At 47.8% G+C, this 18,816-nt stretch overlaps 9 protein-coding genes across 9 annotated transcripts; 3 read left to right on the forward strand and 6 right to left on the reverse strand.

The window, feature by feature from the left end:
* Positions 1-735: 735 nt before the first annotated feature.
* FOXG_15271 (uncharacterized protein) lies at positions 736-2,998 on the reverse strand (the record flags this gene model as incomplete). The annotated part of the gene is made up of 9 exons (XM_018395355.1): positions 736-1,025; positions 1,087-1,322; positions 1,378-1,480; positions 1,535-1,809; positions 1,873-1,994; positions 2,044-2,101; positions 2,153-2,284; positions 2,335-2,423; positions 2,471-2,998. The coding sequence occupies 9 exons, from the start codon at positions 2,996-2,998 to the stop codon at positions 988-990; spliced, it is 1,581 nt and encodes a 526-aa protein (XP_018255201.1). The 3' UTR covers positions 736-987.
* Positions 2,999-4,636: 1,638 nt separating this feature from the next.
* Positions 4,637-6,089, reverse strand: FOXG_15272 (uncharacterized protein). The gene has a single exon (XM_018395356.1). The coding sequence runs from the start codon at positions 6,017-6,019 to the stop codon at positions 4,928-4,930; it is 1,092 nt and encodes a 363-aa protein (XP_018255202.1). The 5' UTR covers positions 6,020-6,089; the 3' UTR covers positions 4,637-4,927.
* A 488-nt stretch (positions 6,090-6,577) lies between these two features.
* FOXG_15273 (uncharacterized protein) lies at positions 6,578-7,670 on the forward strand (the record flags this gene model as incomplete). Its single annotated transcript, XM_018395357.1, has 2 exons — positions 6,578-6,699; positions 6,763-7,670. The coding sequence occupies exons 1-2, from the start codon at positions 6,663-6,665 to the stop codon at positions 7,668-7,670; spliced, it is 945 nt and encodes a 314-aa protein (XP_018255203.1). The 5' UTR covers positions 6,578-6,662.
* Positions 7,671-7,765: 95 nt separating this feature from the next.
* On the reverse strand, positions 7,766-9,379 carry FOXG_15274 (uncharacterized protein; the record flags this gene model as incomplete). Its single annotated transcript, XM_018395358.1, has 6 exons — positions 7,766-8,323; positions 8,371-8,579; positions 8,629-8,774; positions 8,834-9,090; positions 9,143-9,184; positions 9,233-9,379. The coding sequence occupies 6 exons, from the start codon at positions 9,377-9,379 to the stop codon at positions 7,766-7,768; spliced, it is 1,359 nt and encodes a 452-aa protein (XP_018255204.1).
* A 1,462-nt stretch (positions 9,380-10,841) lies between these two features.
* On the reverse strand, positions 10,842-12,671 carry FOXG_15275 (uncharacterized protein). Its single transcript, XM_018395359.1, has 6 exons — positions 12,229-12,671; positions 12,141-12,177; positions 11,846-12,087; positions 11,575-11,798; positions 11,394-11,524; positions 10,842-11,346 (listed from the first exon to the last, which is right to left on the reverse strand). The coding sequence occupies exons 1-6, from the start codon at positions 12,379-12,381 to the stop codon at positions 10,964-10,966; spliced, it is 1,170 nt and encodes a 389-aa protein (XP_018255205.1). The 5' UTR covers positions 12,382-12,671; the 3' UTR covers positions 10,842-10,963.
* A 1,451-nt stretch (positions 12,672-14,122) lies between these two features.
* Positions 14,123-15,308, forward strand: FOXG_15276 (uncharacterized protein). Its single transcript, XM_018395360.1, has 2 exons — positions 14,123-14,900; positions 14,958-15,308. Exons 1-2 carry the CDS (start codon positions 14,347-14,349, stop codon positions 15,187-15,189), a joined length of 786 nt encoding a protein of 261 aa, XP_018255206.1. The 5' UTR covers positions 14,123-14,346; the 3' UTR covers positions 15,190-15,308.
* A 131-nt stretch (positions 15,309-15,439) lies between these two features.
* Positions 15,440-16,468, reverse strand: FOXG_15277 (uncharacterized protein; the record flags this gene model as incomplete). Its single annotated transcript, XM_018395361.1, has 3 exons — positions 15,440-15,901; positions 15,954-16,370; positions 16,433-16,468. 3 exons carry the CDS (start codon positions 16,466-16,468, stop codon positions 15,440-15,442), a joined length of 915 nt encoding a protein of 304 aa, XP_018255207.1.
* A 501-nt stretch (positions 16,469-16,969) lies between these two features.
* On the forward strand, positions 16,970-18,160 carry FOXG_15278 (uncharacterized protein). Its single transcript, XM_018395362.1, has one exon. It carries the CDS (start codon positions 17,028-17,030, stop codon positions 18,030-18,032), a length of 1,005 nt encoding a protein of 334 aa, XP_018255208.1. The 5' UTR covers positions 16,970-17,027; the 3' UTR covers positions 18,033-18,160.
* Positions 18,031-18,646, reverse strand: FOXG_21878 (uncharacterized protein). The gene is made up of 2 exons (XM_018402252.1): positions 18,462-18,646; positions 18,031-18,412 (listed from the first exon to the last, which is right to left on the reverse strand). Exons 1-2 carry the CDS (start codon positions 18,521-18,523, stop codon positions 18,262-18,264), a joined length of 213 nt encoding a protein of 70 aa, XP_018255209.1. The 5' UTR covers positions 18,524-18,646; the 3' UTR covers positions 18,031-18,261.
* Between the last annotated feature and the right edge of the window lie 170 nt (positions 18,647-18,816).

An 18,816-nucleotide genomic window follows, 5' to 3' on the forward strand; every position in this document is an offset into this window, starting at 1 on the left:
AAATGCAATGTGTTTCTGGCAATATTTCTCTACTTCATGCAATCTGTTACCATTTCGCCGTCATCTTTTAGCACTCTAATCCCTGATATAACCCCTGGTAGGACCAGTGGGTTTAAAGGAAAAAACCGGTGTTTAGAATCAACAGCCAAACTCGGCGCTTATTTACTTAAGTAGTGACCTGGAGGTCCGCTCAAGGGCCAATAGTGTTTCAACCCAGTCGCCCTAGGTAGAGCCAGTAAAATTCCGATAACCAATACATCGTTTTTTTTTTTCATTTAGATAGGACTCTTAGTGATCATCTCCTAATCCTGGCAACGCGCATAACAGTCCACCGACTTACTGAAGCCCTTTTCTCATTGACTTTGGCTTAGCAGCCTGCATCATTTAGATAACATGATTCTCTCTATCACTGTTGGGTATCCTTGTCCAGCACATAGGCGGGGCTGACAATTTTAGGTAACCGTCAAGATAGCATATGAGAAATGCCTTGGTCTCGTTCATATTACATCCGACACTGAGTCAAACGACATACCAAAGTCAACTCTTTGCGGCCAGCAATAGTTTGTAATCGTCCGGTGCTTCAGGTAGTTGAAGATCGGAGAAATATAGCATGTAAACAGGGGGAGGCTGAAGGATGGGGCTACGAGAGAACACCTTGAACGATGCCTATGTGGACATATTAAGCAGCCCGACTCCTTATGTAGCGAAAATGGCAATATACCCGATTAGATTAGCATCCTTTCTATGTCTATTCCAATGTCTATGTATATATCCTCTAATTAATCACATGAAGGCGTGCGCGTCATGTCGCAAATCCAAAAAATACCAGCCAAGGAAAATCGCAACAAATATCAGAGTTGGAACAAAAGAAAATACACTCGGAGAGCTTTGTTATTTGGATTAAAATGAACATCAAAGACATGGTTAGTATCGAGGCATTAAAGTGCATTAAGGTGGCAGAGCAAGAGGCTTTGAAGGATGCAAAGCTCAGAAGTCCCAAAGTGTGCCGAAAGCGTGCATTCCCTCTATATCGATCATCAACTGTCAGCGAAACTCACAAGACACTCGGGATAGAACTGTACGAACCTTCACGGCATCCTTGCATCATTTCATCATTCCCCTTCATGTTGGACGTGATGAAGATAACCTCGGCACCGAAGTTATTCCAGGTGTCTTTCAGGAGCTGCATTGTATCTGGTCGGCCGCCGCGTTCTTTTGTATCCCACAGTATCATTCGATCGGGCTCGATGTTATCGTGGATGAGCCGTGAAATCGTTGATCCGAACGTGTTTATCTGGTCAGAGCCTATCCAGATGAGGAACCTTGGATGGACTGTTAGCAAAAGCCGGTGTTGGTCACGCATCTGGGCATACATACCAATTTTTGCTCTGGATGCATGTTGACAGAGCGGCACCGATACCTGTTCCAGTGCAGACGCGAATACCCCTTTTGAACATGGCAGAAGCGTGTCCGATTCCGGCTACACACAGTCAGTACAGTCGATAGCACAAGTTACCTAGCAAGCGGCTCATACCGAACTTCAATTCTCGTGTCCAGATCTTTGTAGGTGGGTCCGCAACGAGACTCTTGGTGAAATCGCCTTGAACACCGCAAACCATGTAATGGTATGGGGAATGGCGTCCTTCGCTGATGATACCAAAAGCGTGATACTCCATCAAGGCTGAACGGCCGATACGTCCAAGAAGGCCTTGCTGCATTCCCCTATTAAAACGGAGGACGGCAACCTTGGACGAGGGTATTTCTACTTCGACAGGGACTTGTCGGATTGTGACCCAGGGGAGAGCGATCCTGAAGAATGCAAGTTTCAGTAGTTATTCTTTTTCGGAAGCTGGTAAACGTGGGGTTCCTTACAAGATCGTCATGAAAATGGTAAACCAGATGTTTTCCGTGGTAATCAGGGACTGTGCATTAGAATTATCTTTACCGCTAGTGGCATCGTAAGAGTTGCTCAAAACGACGAAAGACCATGTAGCCTATACCCAAGTCAGTACCAACTCCCAAAGGAATTTGACTATGACTCACAGCCAAACCTAACCAGCCGGCGAATCGATGGTACCGCTCAAAAATGTTGTGGTGATTACTGGAACAGGAGGTCAGTGCGATTCGATGGGCGAGACAGGCCTGGACTTACTTTCTAACCCATGGTAATGCACTCAGCACGGATGTTATGATGAAGACGACGGTGACAATCCCGCTAATGAGTACAGCAGGTTCACGGATGCTGCGGTGACTGAGAATCTGTACGATGTAATACACGAGCCAACTAGAACAAGTCAGCAACTAAACGGAAGCATCCATATGAGGGTTTCTTACGCGGTGCCAGAGAGTGCACAGCCCGAGTGTACTCCTCCAACATGTTGCAGAAACGATGCTGCCATTAACTTCATTCTTAGTGGCGCCCACTGTTCAATGTTAGCCTCTCAATCACCGCAGCTTAGTAGTTACATACACTTCTCAGTCCGTAGATAAAGGCCATATAGAGTATCCGAAAGAACAACTCGTTGCGCATCAAGATAGCAAAGAGCAGGTTTCCAAGAACCATAGAACCAAGATGGTCCTGCGCATACTGGAACTGGCCGACACTGGTAAGGATGATACCAACAAGGTTGAGAGTCACAACGAAAGTGAACAGCCGCTTATATGTGTTGAACCACAGTACGAACAGGGTACTTTTTCTGGGTTCCTGCTTCTTTGGCGGCGGCGGTGTGATCTTTTGCTTGGGAAGAATTGGCAATGAGGAGTTTGATTTGCAAGAGTTGTGAAAAGACGAGGTCGATTGCGTGGCGGACCACATGTTTCCCTCATGAACCGGGGGAAAAGCGGTAAGGTGGCCATCCGCTTTGTCAGATGGATAGACTTTACTCAGTGGTGCAAGTGCCATTCCCGAGTTGTCGTGCTGGCCTTTCTCTGCATCGTTGAACTCGCGGTTGAAGCTGCCCTCCGACGGGGTTTCGTGATAGGGGAATCGGAAACTCATGGTGACAGGGAATGAGGTGAAAGTCTAGGTAGATTGGTGAGCTGAAGGTGGGTTGGGGAAGTGATCAGGACGAGCTAAAACCCAGACAGAGATTCAAGAGACTCTGTTACCAGTGATACTCCTATGACTTTGGAACCATTCGGCCGGGATGCAACTTATATAACTATCCTCTCCAACCCATGAACCGAGGCTACTACCTCACCGTCAACGAAGTAAAGTTTTATGCGTCATTCGTCTACGTGTAAGCCACGGACTGCGTGAAGTGGGCTACTTGATATGCTATTTAAAGTTGACTACAGCCGAGAACCGAAGTTTATCGCGTGCCTTTCGCTCGTGTTTGGTGCGGGCTGAGGCTCTGGGCGCATACATACGCCAACAGGGGAGCAGAGCCGCTCCCACGGGGGATGCACTTGGCGGATAGACAGGGCCGGCAGCCCAGGGTAACGGTCCCAAGCTAGCGGTCCATCGCCCGATATCTTCATGCATCTTAGATACGGCGCGTATTATCGCCACATACGGCCATTTAAGCGAGGACAACGCGACTGATACTTGTACAACATGTAAGAACTGTTTATTTTGTTGCATTTAATTTGATCTGCCGATGTGGGATGACGGGCTCCGAGGAGGGTAATTATACGATGTAGCATTTGGAGGTTGAAGTAAGACTTTAAAGCACTTTAGACATGATCCCGAATTCCGATAGCTCCACTACAGCAAATGCCGGGCTGCTATTCCGTATTCAGGAACACGCAATGGAGAACCCCACCCAACGTTAAATAATGGATCCATTAGATTTCGATCCGCGCATATAAAATGCAAATTTCATCAGAGACGAGAAGCAATAGGTCGTTTGTTGGAAAGCGGAGCTTGGAGAGGAACTCTATATAATTAATGAACTTGTTCACTCTGCGGGATACCTCCTGATTGACGGCAGTCAAAGTCTCAGTGTCCTTATACGAATTGCATGGAAGGTCAGTCATATGTAACTGCAAATGATGCCGTCTAAACAACTGTAACACCTGTTCCCATGCACCATGGATGTTTTTAAAGTTAACTGCTAGTCGGAATGTTTTGTCTGTTTATACATGTTTCATCCGGCGGCCCGTACGAAGCGCAAAGTCCCCTGCTAGGCTGAACTATCTATAGTTGCTATCGTATTATACCCGGAAACGTCAGGTACCGACACATGCATGCAGATCCAAGGGTGGCCCCGTCCATACTTTATCGCTCAGCCTGAGGTACTGATAACTGACCTTTGTATAGCTAGCCCTATAGTAGCTTCGTAAGGCACACCATCTGATACGCCAGCGCAGGCCGTGGGACCCGCGGTACCATGTAACTGTCACATACGTCATGAGTATTTAGGAAAGGCAGTCGCAGCATAAACACTGAAGGCGGTCAGAGCGATGCTTTGAAGAAGAGGAGGCTGCCTAATCCCGTGGTTTCCGGGAATGTCTTTTACGACTTCAGATGGTAGTTTTGGGTAGTAAGAATTCGTCGACGCCCATGGTGGTCCGAGAGGCAGCCAAGGTTGCAAAGAAGAGGTTCACTCGGTGAAATACTGCTTCTGAGCTGTAAGCAAGTCAGCGAGCCGTTCGGTGCACGCGCATCAAGACAGCGCGCACAGATTCTCAGCCGCTGACGCCCAACCAAGTGACCTTCAAGATGCTGTTTTGACAACTCCCGGAAGAGATTCTTGCGGATGGGGCTATGTCTCTTACAATGGGAAGACATTGCCTGTGCGTATCGCCAGTACTTCGTCGCTAACTTGCATTCGGACTCTGAAGAGGGCCTGCGATAAGATACAAAGTGGATACCATCCTAGCGGCCGCTGTGTCCCAACAGTTTGGATGCCAGGAACTGCCGTTGATCTGCACTATCGAACCTTCGCACCACGTAAGCCTCGCATCTCCTCGGATCTTTGATTCCCTATGAAGACGAAGACATCTCCTCACCTCCGCTTAGCAATTCCATGATCCTGTTCAGGGCTTGCTCATCTCCTTCTTTTGTTTCAGCTAGATCCTCGTCAACCCATCCTCGTGTGTACCCGCCACCAAAATCAATCAGCCAGGCGTTGTCTTGCTCGTCGATGATGATGCTGTCGGGTTTTCCGCCTCCCCAGATCAGTCCGTGCTGGTGAAGAAGCTCGACGGTTTGCCGGATTTGGGAAGCCCATTTCTCCTTATTCTGTGACGTAGCAGAGGTGATGATATCGCTAAGTCTGCGCCCCGGCACCCACTGTCGAAGAAAGCCCAAGATATGCTCCGTATCATGATTATTAACGTATCCGAGAAGTTGAGGAACACGTATAGACCCTGTTGGAAAGAATTCCCGTATCTTATGAAGGCATTCAAGCTCTCGTCCTTTACTGGTCCCATAAAGCCCTCTTAGCTCACCACTCGACTTGCAGAACATGTCTCGCCCTTGTATTTGGACGGCAGCCGTAACAGTCCTTGCACCACGTTCAAACACCTCGGTAGCAAAGACTTCCTCAGGTGTATAGCGAGGTAAATCTTGGCAGATCTCCAACTCTTCTTGAAAACCTTGGTCAGAGGCAGGGTCGACTGTATGAATGGTATCTGTTTCGCTGGAGCTAATGGGTATAATAGAGACACTACCAGTAGGAGCAGAGGCCTCCAAACGGAAGTGGAAAAAAGGAGGAAATAAGAAATAATGCAGAAATTTGTTTTGGGCCTGTTGGTCTTGCGAATATATCAGCTGACAGAAAAGAGGTCTTCCAGCGTCAAGAATCACGGCAAAGACCTCATCCACAAGCTCCTCATACTCGTCGTCGTCCTGGCACACGGTAGCCTTCTCTATGAGATCAATAAGATGGTCCTGTAGAGGGCGATCTTCCTGTCCTTGGGTGTCCTTTGTAGACGATCCGTTGCTAGGAAATATGGAGACGGAAATTAAGCAGCCATTAAATGCGAATACCATATCTGCACCATCTCCGGTGCCACTATGAAGTTCGTAGACAGCGACATCATCCATTGCCTGTGTTTCTACAATGTCGCCCATTTTCCGACTCCGTGAAGCGGGATGTGTAGGTTATGAGGCTGTAAGGATGGTCGGGCGAGGCATAGACATGAAGCATAGGATAAGCATGCATCGCCAAGAACAACGTGAACTGGTTATTGAAGTCAATTAGTAAGCGGCCTTACTACGGAAAAGCCATGGTCAACATGGCAAGACAGCCATTCCGATGCAGCGCCGACTGCAAAACGTCATAAAGCTAAACTTGGAATTAATAACATTGGATAATAGCTCTTCCGATGCCAAGAAGTATACAGCGATCGGTGAGAGATTGCCAAGAGATAATCTCAATAGCGCATCATTCAGCTGCGCCATTTCCTGCCACTGAGACAATGTTAGACATAGAAATACCGACTTTGGGATAAGGTGCATGAGAATGTGGAGTTAGTTTTGCTTTTAGTACCAGATCGCCATAGAAACAAGCCACTTCGATTGCCGTCCGAGGCAGCCGTGTTCTAAAGGTTTGATCAGCAAACTCTAATAACTGCCGACACCTGGTTATAAAAGAACACGCGGCCGCAATTCACCATTTTGAGGGTTCTTCCCTGAAATGATGGATAATCAGTCTTTATGAGATAAAAGCTCTTTACGCGTATCCTGTCTTGTGCATATTGGACTCTCGGTTACAATGGTCTCTGAAAATACTGCGGCCCTGCCTCCAAAAGGTTGGTGATGTCTTACATGTAGGATGAGGCTTTCTTCACATCCTTTGACTAACTATTATGCAGTTTGGGCAACTCTGGTGACGAACGATGACTATCTCAAGGGCGTACTGGCACTCAACTACCGTCTGCGATGCGTCAAATCAAAATACCCGCTGCTTGTTCTATACACCAGTACATTATCACAGGCCAGTGTCGATTGTCTGAAGCGTCGGAGTATAGCAACCTTTCAAGTACCAAGACTAGCTCCAACGACCGCAAAGGAGTACACTGATGACCCGCGATTCAATGAGTGCTGGACTAAGCTGATCGCCTTCTCACTCACGGACTACTCACGAATAGTTCTTCTTGACTCAGATATGCTGCCACTACATAACATGGATGAGCTCATGGACCTCGACCTCGACCTACCAGCAGTAAGCGGATCTGCAGACGCGGTGAGCAGTAAAAGAGTGTTTGCTGCCTGTCATGCTTGCACTTGTAATCCTTTACGGAAGCCGCACTATCCGTCAAATTGGAAACCTGAGAATTGCGCTTTTACGTCACAGCATGCTTCGCCAGAAGTCGCACAAACAACTGGAGCAGATATCTCTACGGGCTTAGGAAAACTCAACAGCGGACTCCTAGTCATCAACCCATCGAAGGCCATTTTCGATCAGATCGTCACGAAGATGAATGAGGCAGGTCTCGACTACCAGTTCCCGGATCAGGACCTTCTTGCAGATGTCTTCAAAGGTCGCTGGGTGGCGTTGCCATACATCTACAACGCCTTGAAGACGATGCGAGAACCAGCTGTGCACGGAGCCATATGGCGTGATGACAAGGTCAAGAACGTCCATTACATTCTCAGTCCCAAGCCATGGGATGAGCTGGGGCCAGACGGGACATGGAAAGGGGATAAGCCTATCCATAAGTGGTGGATTGACGCTTACAAGTCAATGCGCGCAGAAGAAAAGACACTTGGAGTCTCTTAAATGCATGTTACTTCACATGTCTGAGCGTTAGGTAGAGCTAATTGAGGTATGAAAACAAAGCCATTGACACATTACAATTCCTGTCATGATATCATTTACATCTTATCTTCTTCAAATTGACCACGGAAAGCTTCGATAGCTTTGATCATGCGCTCCAGACCTAGGTGCAGATATGACTTTTCATGAGCAAACACAATTCGAAACCAGCCCGGTACATCACTTCCAAAATCAGCCCCAAGCGCCAAGAATATCTTGTGCTTTAAGAAGGTCTCTTGCAGATTCGTCTCGAGAGTCCTCAGTGCTTCCTCAGAACCTTCCTCATGTTCCTTCTGGTTCTGCAAAGTGGCATCGACCTGTGCGCGCAAGGGCTGGAATAGATCAGCCCATACGAACAAGCCAGCATTGGAACCTTCTTTGTAAGGAATCTGATGACTGCCAAGAAACTTAGTTGTCAGTTCGTAGTTCTCTGCTAGCCGTAATCGATTGGTTTTGATGTAGCTCTCAATGAACGCATCATCGGCGAGTACACGAGCGGTAGCAAGGTCGGCTAGAGACGAAGGGCCCGAGAAGTAAGAATTGGCTTCGCAAGCTCTTAGAAAGGCCTCATTACGACTGATGAGACACCCAATTCTGATACCACAGGAACCAAAGTCCTAGTAAGAAGTCAGTACATGTTTCGCGTTTGGGTTGTGATCCGAACCTTGCCCATTCCCCAAAGTACGTGGATTAGGTCTCTATCGATCAAATCATGATGATTGATAGCTAGAACTGAGGTGAAGTCTGGAGCATCAGGCGCGCCTGGGTTCTTCCAGACTGAAAGAGCATATACCTCGTCACTGATGAGGTGCAGGTTATGTTTCTGACAGAATTGCATGTACGCCTTCAGAACCTCGGGAGTATAACATCGGCCTGGTGGATGATTAGAAGGAAAATTCAATAAGAATAAGCATACACTCACCTAATGGGTTATGAGGGTTGCATAACAGGAACACTCTGACACGAATCCCTTGCTGCTCAGCTTCCTCCAAAGCTTTCTCGTAATAAACGATAGTCTCAATACTGAAGGGATCTACATCTCCAAACGAGACACCGATAATCTTGGCTCTGTTACAGGTTAGGTAACTTTAACCTGCTACAACCAGTAAGATCAGATCTTGACTCACTCAACTCTGTAGCCGAGATCAATGGGAAAGTTTCCATAGTGAGGTCGCGCGAGCAAAAAGCCATCACCTTTGTCGCAGAGCGCGAAGCCACTGAGCTCGATTGCCTGGCCTACACCCGAGGTGACAATGACTTGATCTTTGATGATGTCTTCAAATGGGCTAAAGTGGTGGTTGATGAATCTTGCAAGGGTATTCCGTAGGCGATGAGAGCCAGTGAAACCGTCGCCAGCTGTCAAAGCATGGCTATCAAGGCTGAACTACTGGATGTCAGTCCCTTTAATACTTTCATCGCCAGTGGCGGCTGAGTACATTCTTAGTCATATGTTCAATAAGTTCCTTGTGCATGAGTGTCTGTCAAGTATCAGCCATCGCATCAGTACGAGCTTTTAGTTCATGTACATTCTCAGCAACGCCGAGACTGATATATCCGTCAGAGTTCGTTTCTGCATGCCATAGATCGTTTACTACATCCAACATTGGCATTTTGCTCGTCGGCGTCGCGAATACCTCGCCTCGCTGTGAGAGGTTTCCGTTCAAAGACGCCATGGCCTTGTCAAGACAAGGAGTATATAGTAGCGAGGATATGCAACAAAGTGTAGAAGTCCCTGGAATAAGTCACAACTCCCGTACTGGATGATGGATAAAGCAGGTACTGTTAGATCCACCGTACATTCGTTCAAAGGTGATTAAAGTCAATCATGGCGGAATTACGCCCAGTCCATGTTCTCCAAAGGGCGCGGGATGACATCACGACTAAGCGGCCAAGACTGGTACCTATGTACAGAACTGGCATTCAACCTCATTTTCGAACTTGTTCAATTACTGTTCTTATCAGGGATCACATGACTTGTTTTGGTTCAGATAAGCATGCCGCTGAGTAGATATCACAAACTTGGCGTTGAGATTTGCGGAAGAGTGCAGCATCTCAAGACAGGGCTACAAGTCTCGGCGAACTACAATATCCGATCAGTAACATTATCTATCACTTTCCCAATTATGTTTCTGCCCGATCATGTGATACCTTTCATTTCGGCAGTCTGATAGTTTCAGTGCAAGAGGTTGCATGCCGATCATGTTTCATGAGCATCGCACTTATCGACCGGCGACTCGTAGTCGGCCTAGTTCCGTTGAAAAGAGCTCTTTTATCCGAGAAGCCCCTGTTGATATCATTTGGACAAGTCTCTCAGAATAGCTGGACTCAGCGGACACTTGAGATGCTCCCCGGTATCTGAAAGCTTGGTTCGGCAGTCAACGAAATTGCCAAGAGCCAGCTGAAACTATAGCGCACCGGTTATTGGCTGCTAAACCCAATATTTGGCGTTCTCCCAAAACCACGGCTTCCCCTCACTTCAGTCCTCAAGTACCGAAGCCCTGACCCTGTCTCCGACGCATTAGCGCAAATGGTGCGATGTCACATTGGCGGAAGTTCCGGAGTATTTCTTCCAACTTCCGACTCCATCACTAAAAGACACGATGCTACCTTGATGCGTCTGATCGCCTTCAGGGCATTGTTTCTTATTGGGCATTGAGCTTCTTTGGTCGCAGACGCAGGACTAAGCTGAGATGCACGTGGAAAAAGCAAAAACTGAGGTCACTAGAGCAAGAACGGTGTTGACATTGCAGTGTCATATCGTCAGCCTCAGTTTAAGAAGTTCTAGACTTTTTGCTAATGTCAGTGCAAAAGTCAATGCGTAGAATGACATTTTGGTGACAGCCGCCCGAAGCTTAAGCGGCCACGGACTGAGGTTTGTGGAACTGAATGGGTCAAATAGTTATGGATGCGTGGGGTTTAAGAGACGAGACATGTCGCCAACAGTGGAGATAGGTACGAAAACAGTTTCTTAGGATCTGCAACGGAATGATCCGTGACATTTCTTCAGTGGATTCGGTGCTGGAAACCTGCTTTGGCATCTGTAGTGAGACACCGCGGATCATCCCAGAGTTCACGCTTGAGACGCAGGGGCCCATCCACTAATGTCACCAGAATCATCATGCCCACGTTGCGATTGGTTGAAATGGTTCGTACTATTTGGGTCTAAATGACTCGACATTGCTATTAATTATTTTACTCTACAAGGTATATCCATAACATCGCTTCTTCCAATGACTCCAAATCGTGTACCAGTTTGATCAGTGTTTAGAAACGTGCACCGTCGTCTCATTCTTGACGAGAATGCCACCAAAGTTTGCTCCGAATTCTCCAGTGCCTGGACTTTGACCCGTGACTGTAGATGTGTATTTGTTGCCTGCTGGTCTGAACCGGTCGATGGCGTGGCTCTCAAAGTCTGATACTGAGCCTCGACCACCGCCGTCGTCGGAATCGGCGAGTTGGTGCGTTGAGCTGGATTCGTCGTTGGGCGTGGACTTGTTGATGGTGTCGAGACGGATGGACTGCTTGGTTTGACTGCGGCCGTAGCTGTTGGGGTAACTTCCTGAGCTGGCGCCTGTTCGGGTTCGGGGATGCGTGCAGGTGAAGATGTATGTGCACGCGGGTCGAATCGTGGGCAGTGAAGCTGTACATGTTAGATATCGTTGGGTGCATGGTGGGATTAATGCGTACCAGAGACGTTGATCAGATTGACCTCGACTGTTGCCCAGATGACAATGTCGCAGATATTCCATGTCAAATCGTAGGACTTGTCATCAAAGACACGAGCAGCGACAATAAGTCGGATAGCGGCGGCGCAAATGCTGGGTCTGTCAGTAAATCCATCAATTGACCCAAGGTACAGGTCACTTACAAGAAGCCAAAAGTAAACATGACCATAATGCCAGCCTTCTGAATCATTGGCAGCTGCAGTTTACCAATCTGCCACATCGGAAGGATCAAGATGGCGATATCAATGGCAGCGTGCACCAGCGTCGTGCCAAAAAAGAACTTCTTATCCTCAATGGCGCAGTATCCGCCTGCTTTCGAATCCCAGAACGCATCGACGGGGACGCAGTGAAAGATACCCATGAAGATCTACCGCCAGTTAGCCTGGAAGCCTCAATTGATCGTGATGTACATACTCGGAAGATGATCCAGATGATGGCGCATCCGAAGAGAATCTGAATCGGTAGTCGAATGTTGCTGACTCGGAACATGCGCCAGTAGAGACTGAGAATCGAGACCTTTGCGAAGAAGAGACCGAAGGCGTAGAAGAGCTCGGCAATGAAGAGCAATAGCTTTCCTTGATATAATGCATCTTCCAAAGTAACTTTCCTGATTTCTACGACATCCGTAATATGTAGTCCAAGACCATGATTGACCCCTTGGCGGCTGTTAGTATCGTTATCGGTCGTTGGTCGTTATGCGGGAACCTACAGTAGGGAATAATGATGATCCAACCAACAGAAATGGCCTAAAAACTGTCAGCACTCACAACTTCACCCACAGCAGACCAAAAACTTACATATCCACAAAGAGCAAAGTAATCATCCCATGACAAAGGAATTCTCTTGAGCCGACGACTCAATAACCGAAGGATGGTGATGATGGTCGCAGCAGCAAAAGTGACAAACAGCACGACCCAAAGGTCCGTCTGCTTGGACTCCAGCTTCGCCATGTGGATTAAACCGTCCACGGAGGTAAACAGCAAGAAAGAGCAAACACCTCCGCGAATCAAGGTTTGGAGCTTCTTGCTTACTCCTGCTCACTCAGTTCGTCAAGAACCAGAGGGGGCAGCCCAACCATACAGAGTTTGGAGAGAAAAGAGAGATGACGAGAAGAGCGAAAGGACCAACGCGAACCCGAGAGGATGGATACAATGCGAGATATGTATAATTACGCCAGGGGGGAGGGAAAGAGTTCCCCGAAAGGAAACATTTTAATTTATTCTATTCGAAACGAACCGGTATGTGGACCTGGGAGCTAAAGGGGAACGCAAGAACCAAGCTACTGTGCCTGGGTAGCTTGCGATGATCAAGTCCAAGGTCCCCTCGTAAAAAAAAAAAAACTTGGGTGAAATTTAAAGCGCGCTTGTTAACCCTGCCAGGTCTGCCCTTTTCTTCAACGGCGATGATCGTCGCTGGATGAGGTCTAAGGAGTTGAGCTAGCGAACTAGTCGGTTCCACAATGTGACATTCGACGGGTCCACCGGCTTTTTTAGGAGAAGAGCTCGTTCTCCTGTTCTAGGTTTGGTCTTCTCTGTTAGCAGCAGATGGCTTGCAAAGGTTGGCTCTGGGCTCTGCGGGTAATCTCTGGGCGCGCGAAGGATTCCTTCAAGATGAGGTGCATTGTCACATCGTGATTCCCAAGTGTCAGGGCCAAACCTTGTTATTGTTTGACAGTTAATATCGATAGTGGACCATCTCGCAAAAGTCAATATGTGGAATTACGAGTAATCTTCACGTGGCATGTCAGCATCTTCTGACTCTTTTAAACTTTCTTTTGTCACAACCACGCTGGTAGAGTTTAGACGTCAATAAATGAGGCAGACGCTTCTCTGCGCTGGCGCCATAACACACGCTAAGCATTCAATAGCATCAACACGGGTTCGCTCCCGCATCAGCTCGTAAGGCTAGCAAAATTACAGCATGACCCAGAATCTGCCGCTGTGGCCGCGCGGGGGAAGACGGTAGTTACGCGGGTGTCGTGCCGCAACCAAAAGGCTCCAGTGGATCCGCCTACTAGCCCAGCGGATACAAGACTTCCCGGGGGGCAAGTTAGCCTAGCTTCAGGCCCAACTGTAAGGTAGCAATGCGAGGTTTTCCTCTCGGTGAAGATCTCAGAACCCAAGATTGAGGATCCCAAGGGCCTGGTCCGGATAAAGAAAAGGTGAGATCGAGCGTAAAAAGCAAGGACTGAACCCTTGTGAAAGTGTGTCTTGCTTTGGCTGTTGGTTCAGGGTCTTTACTCACCGCGCCAGCGCGTCTAAACAAGGTATCCAATCCTCTTACCCAATCGCCCCAAATGCACCAATCAATTATCATTTTTATAATGGAGATAAATATCCCGAATAATCGGGCATGCCAGACTTGGCACAACGGCACTCCCTTATCTTTTCTGCTTCTCAACAAGGCACAAGCCTCCAACGTCGCAGCGGATCTGGGGTCATCTAGTCTCGGAACGGTTTAGACCAGTGGACCAGCCAGTGGGTTATGGCCTAAAAATGATGCTACACTTACCGCTCCGCTCTAATTCTCTTTACCGAACTTGTACGGCAAACACCGTCTGTGGAGTTTGCCTGAATCCTTCTGCCAGAAGAGGAAGAAAAGCGTCAGGGGCGCAGAAAAATGGGGTCTGTGCTTGACGTTGCATGATGAAGCTTTATGCAGACAAGATCGTCACCTTCAGGCAAAACCACAGTTTCGCCTTTCAAACTCTGCTAATCACACTTTCTCACTAAGATATTATCAAGACCCTTAATGTCTTGAATTCAAGAAGCCGTTGAGACTATGGGCGGTATGTGGGCGGGAGCGGGCTATTGCTCCGTATGAGTATAGCTATCGCGAGTCAGAGACAGTCTAGTACTCGAAATGGCGGTATGCCCCGGGACTAAAGGATTTACACCGCGGGCAACGCGTTTCGAATGCCCACAAGCGCAACCAATCGTCTCACAATCAATAGTCATCCTTTCCCCTCATCGGCTCCGCTCCTCATTCGCCTCAAGGGTCCTAACAGTACAAAATTACATTTAATAAATCCAGCCCAGGAACGGCCCGTAGTACAACTTGGCACTTTTAACCTTCTATTACACTTTACTACTGCACAACATATCTACGCCTCAAAAACAGCACATCTCACAATGGCTCCTTCTACTACTACTCCCGATCTCGTCCCCGAGCCTGTCTCTAAGCTTCCCGAGCGACCCAAGGAGGATGGCTCCGCCCTCAACGAGCACGAGCGGTCTGAGCTCGCTTTCGTCGACAAGTACAGCGCCCCCGACGTCTACATCAACGAGAAGAACGATACTCTCTGGTTTCCCTGGATTGGACCCATTGAGCTGAAGCCCCTGCGCATGGAGAACAGGACGGGTACTTTCGTCGTCGGTCTTCGATCAAAGGTCGCTGCCAGCCTGGGCAAGCACCGACACCGTGGTACCGTTACAGCCATTACCATGTCAGGAGAATGGGGCTACAAGGAGTATGTTTTCCCCCCTAGCCTTGTACAAGATTGAGATGCTAATCTATCGCGATCTAGATACGACTGGGTTGCCCGACCTGGAGATTGGGTTTGCGAGAACCCCGGCGTTATCCACACTTTGTCCGTCGAGGATAACACTGATATCGTGTTTACCATCTCTGGTAGCATTGAGTTCCTCAACGATGATGATAGCTTGAAGTTTACTCTTGATATCTTCAGCTTCGCCAAGTTGTATTATGATCACTGCAAGGAGAAGGGCATCAAGCCCAATGATGCTCTCTGGCATTAAATGGAAATGAATAACGGCTGGGATGGTTACGGCATATAGCTTTGCATGATTTTCGCATGATAGTCTCTATGAATAACAAAAGAGATATGAACAATGAATACTATTGATGATAATGTGTATCCTGGTGCATTGTTCGGGAATGCCGTGTTGTATTGGCTTGGCACTGGCGGTGAGGCCGCTCCTATATGCCGAGGTATATCACCAGACCACGTGATGTCTCATGATCCCTTCTCCCTTCTGTGCCGCAGACTCAAACTGTCTTTAAAACACGGGTGATCATTTCATCAGATGTCTCGTCTTGAACCAAACCAAGCACCTTCATCCAATGAGCCGCTTCGTCTGCGAAGTATGTAACAGGCGCATCACTGTAGACCGTCGCAGTAGCCAGCTCATAGTACCCTCTGCCCCAATTGCCTTCTTCGATATGCTTTGTTGCGCGAGCGTATAGGTCCTTGTTATCCAAGTTCTCGAGCTGAAACTTGGTGCCTGAGATTCTCTCGAGAGCCTCGATGACTTGGTTCTGAGAAGTATTGTAGGATGCGACGTGAACGTATTCGTTCTTAGTCTCCTCGGAATGGAGGAGTGCAGCAGCTGTAGCTTCGCCGACTTGTGATGCGGTCGTAGTGGTGAACTTTGGTTCGCCTGAGTCGACAAGCTCACCAGTCTTAGTCCTGATGTCTAGGCAAAGCAATCCTTTGCCCTCAACCAGCATCTAACGTCTTCAGTCAGAACATCACTTTCCTCCATCAGTTCGAAAGACTTACCCAGTCAATCCAAGGGCCAGTGAAAATCGCCGTCCAAGACAGCCCGTCTGCTTCCTTAGACTTGACATAGTCCATAACGTCCTGCTTTCCCTTGAGGAAAGGCGCCATCTTCTCCAGACCATCGACTGAGGTGTCGCTTCCAAACTCGCTTGGCATGAATCGCTTGACCTTTGCAGCTGCAACAGCGTCAATAATGATCTTTTGCTCTGCGATATTGGCGGTCGAAAGGGTAGAGATGACAGCATCTTGTCCAGTAAAGACGTCAACAAGAGACGAGAAAGTGTAGTCGGACTTGACAACCGCAGCATCCAAAAATGTTAAGTCTGTAACGTTGGATGAGGTTCGGCTAAGAACTGAAACTTTAAAGCCTGCTTTAACAAGAGCTCTGATGAGATATGGTCCGAGATTTCCGCGACCCTGTTGTCTTTATCAGCCCGATAATTCGATACCTCGATGAGGATGTAAGAAGAGAAACTCACTCCGAGGACCATGACGTTCTTGATCTCAGCAGACATGGTGAAGGTAGGTATAAAATAAAAGATGCAGGGTAAGTGGATATTTGAGCTGCAAATGCAGATCAATTGTGTTTGGTGATATCGTTACATGACTGGAAATTTCTGGACTACTTATAGACTCTCAGTTCAGTATAAGATTTACTCAAACGCAAATGATTTCTCAGCATCGAGGTATTTCATCATTATCATGGCCTCAATCCAAGCTCATCTCGTCATGAAGATGGTGGAGTCTAAGCCTCTTTTAGCCAGCAGGTGGAAACTAAACTCTTTTGAACTTCGAGGTGGAGACTAGTCCTTTTTTTGGAACATGCATATCTGCCGTTGATGATTAGTCAAGCATCGTTCGTTCGAGTATTCCCGCAACAAAGAAACATTCTCTTCTCATCCGTAGTCATCGGGTATTACACACAAAGGCCAGTTCAGGATGGGATTCTTACAGAGATCGTGCCAAGCCTGCGTCAAAGCCCGACGCCGATGCAATCTCGCCAGTCCCTGTTGCGAGAGATGCTCCACCAAGCGTATTCCCTGTCGGTACACCAATGAGCCAGCTCCTGCAGCCATGCCTATCCACGAAAAGACGCTCAAAAGCATCGTTAAATCTCGAAAGATAAAGGAAGAAGGGATCTCTCAGAGCTTATCGCGTTTAATGGTCCATGGTGTCCTGGATACAAGGCTACAGCTCTTCATTCGACAAGTCCTCTCTAATGATTACTATGACGGTTCTCGACTTCCTCTGGCAGAATCAGACCTGGCGAGGTTAAACGATTTTAGTGTCATGAGCAAGTCGATGAACAACGCTCTCCAAATATTTAATCCATTGCATCTCGAAGTTGTGCGGGTGATTGATCAGCCGACACTCCATCATCTATCTGATATCCTTCGAAGCTTCCCAGGGCAGTTTGCTGAGCATGGCAAGACCTCCTTCATTCACTCTGCACTGTACAATCCCTTACTACCACCACCAATCAAAGAAGTTAGCGATGTTTGCTACAGCTATCACATCGGCGGCGAATACCTGGCGAGCAGCCGCCTTAATGCCCTCCGCCTCACAATCAGACGCCTCCTTCGCTTTTCGAAACGCACAGCCTCTTTCGCAGACACACTGGCATATGCACAAGCAATAAGCCTCGCCCAAATCATCCGTCTCCTGGAGTGTCACGACACAAACGAAGATGACATTGAACGTGACAATGAAGAAATGTGGGCTCTTACCCATCAACTATGGCAGCATGCACCAACTCAACTACCAAGCTCGCTAAGTCCGTGGAAAGCATGGTTATTCTCTGAGAATGTGCGAAGGACTATAATGGTTTGCAATATTCTCTTAGCAGTGTATAGTTCGCTGAAGAGGGGATATACGATGCATTCACTTTGCGTGGAGGCTCTGCCGTTTGATGTGCGGACAAAGCTTTGGGATGCGGATAGTGAGAGTGCTTGGGAGGCTGCTGCGTGGAAAGTGCCGGGGCCTCATTTGGTGACCCTGAGTCAATTCACAGAGCTTCAACGGCCGGAGGTTGGTGGTTCACGGTTCGAAGATCTTCTCCTGTTGTCGTTTAGGAGGTGAAGGGTAGTCATGAGTTCACTGGCTGATAATACCTAGGTAGCGAGAAGAGATTCGACGTTGGGGCAAATATTAGCATCATGGAACTTTTTTTTATACACATAAAGCTTTTTGAATCAAGCAATATTCATTTTAGCTATTGTTTTCCGTGACTAGCAAAATCGTAAATAATCCTCATCATTCATAAACCATCCGCTTTGTCACTATCCTGTCCTCGACATCGCCAAGACGTTTAGCAAGTGCACTTGGCCAGGCAGAGAAGAGGGATGTTGGGATCAGTCTCGCATTTGCCTTGGAAGGCGCAGGTTCCGCCAGCGCATTCAGACTTGCAGGGCTCAAGAGTCTTTGGGTCGGAGTAGAACAGGCCGCCGTTGTTACAGGACCTTCGAAAGTGTTAGCTATGAGACCTGTTGCGTATTGAAGAGAACGTACGACTGAGGGGCCGCGATGACGACGGTGGCGATAGCCAGGATGCTGAAGATGGAGAACTGCATTTTTATGATTGTTTTGATCAGATTGTTGAAAAGATAGAGGTCCTTCGGGTCGTCGGCAGCTTTTATATAATGATTGTTGCTATATGACTTGTCAATTACTAGGATCGAATCCTTTAACTGACCACATTCCTATTTCTATCCAGCCGATGTTGCAAATGGATTTATACAACCTAAATCTCACCACATGCATGGATTGAAGGATTTACCTGCCGATTGTGGCCTAGAGTCGCCTGAAGAGACCGTAACTCTGCATGAACACTGGGGACATATGCAGGTCTCTGACCACGACTGTA

This window comes from Fusarium oxysporum, chromosome 5 (assembly GCF_000149955.1).
Source record: "Fusarium oxysporum f. sp. lycopersici 4287 chromosome 5, whole genome shotgun sequence".
NCBI lineage: Eukaryota > Fungi > Ascomycota > Sordariomycetes > Hypocreales > Nectriaceae > Fusarium > Fusarium oxysporum.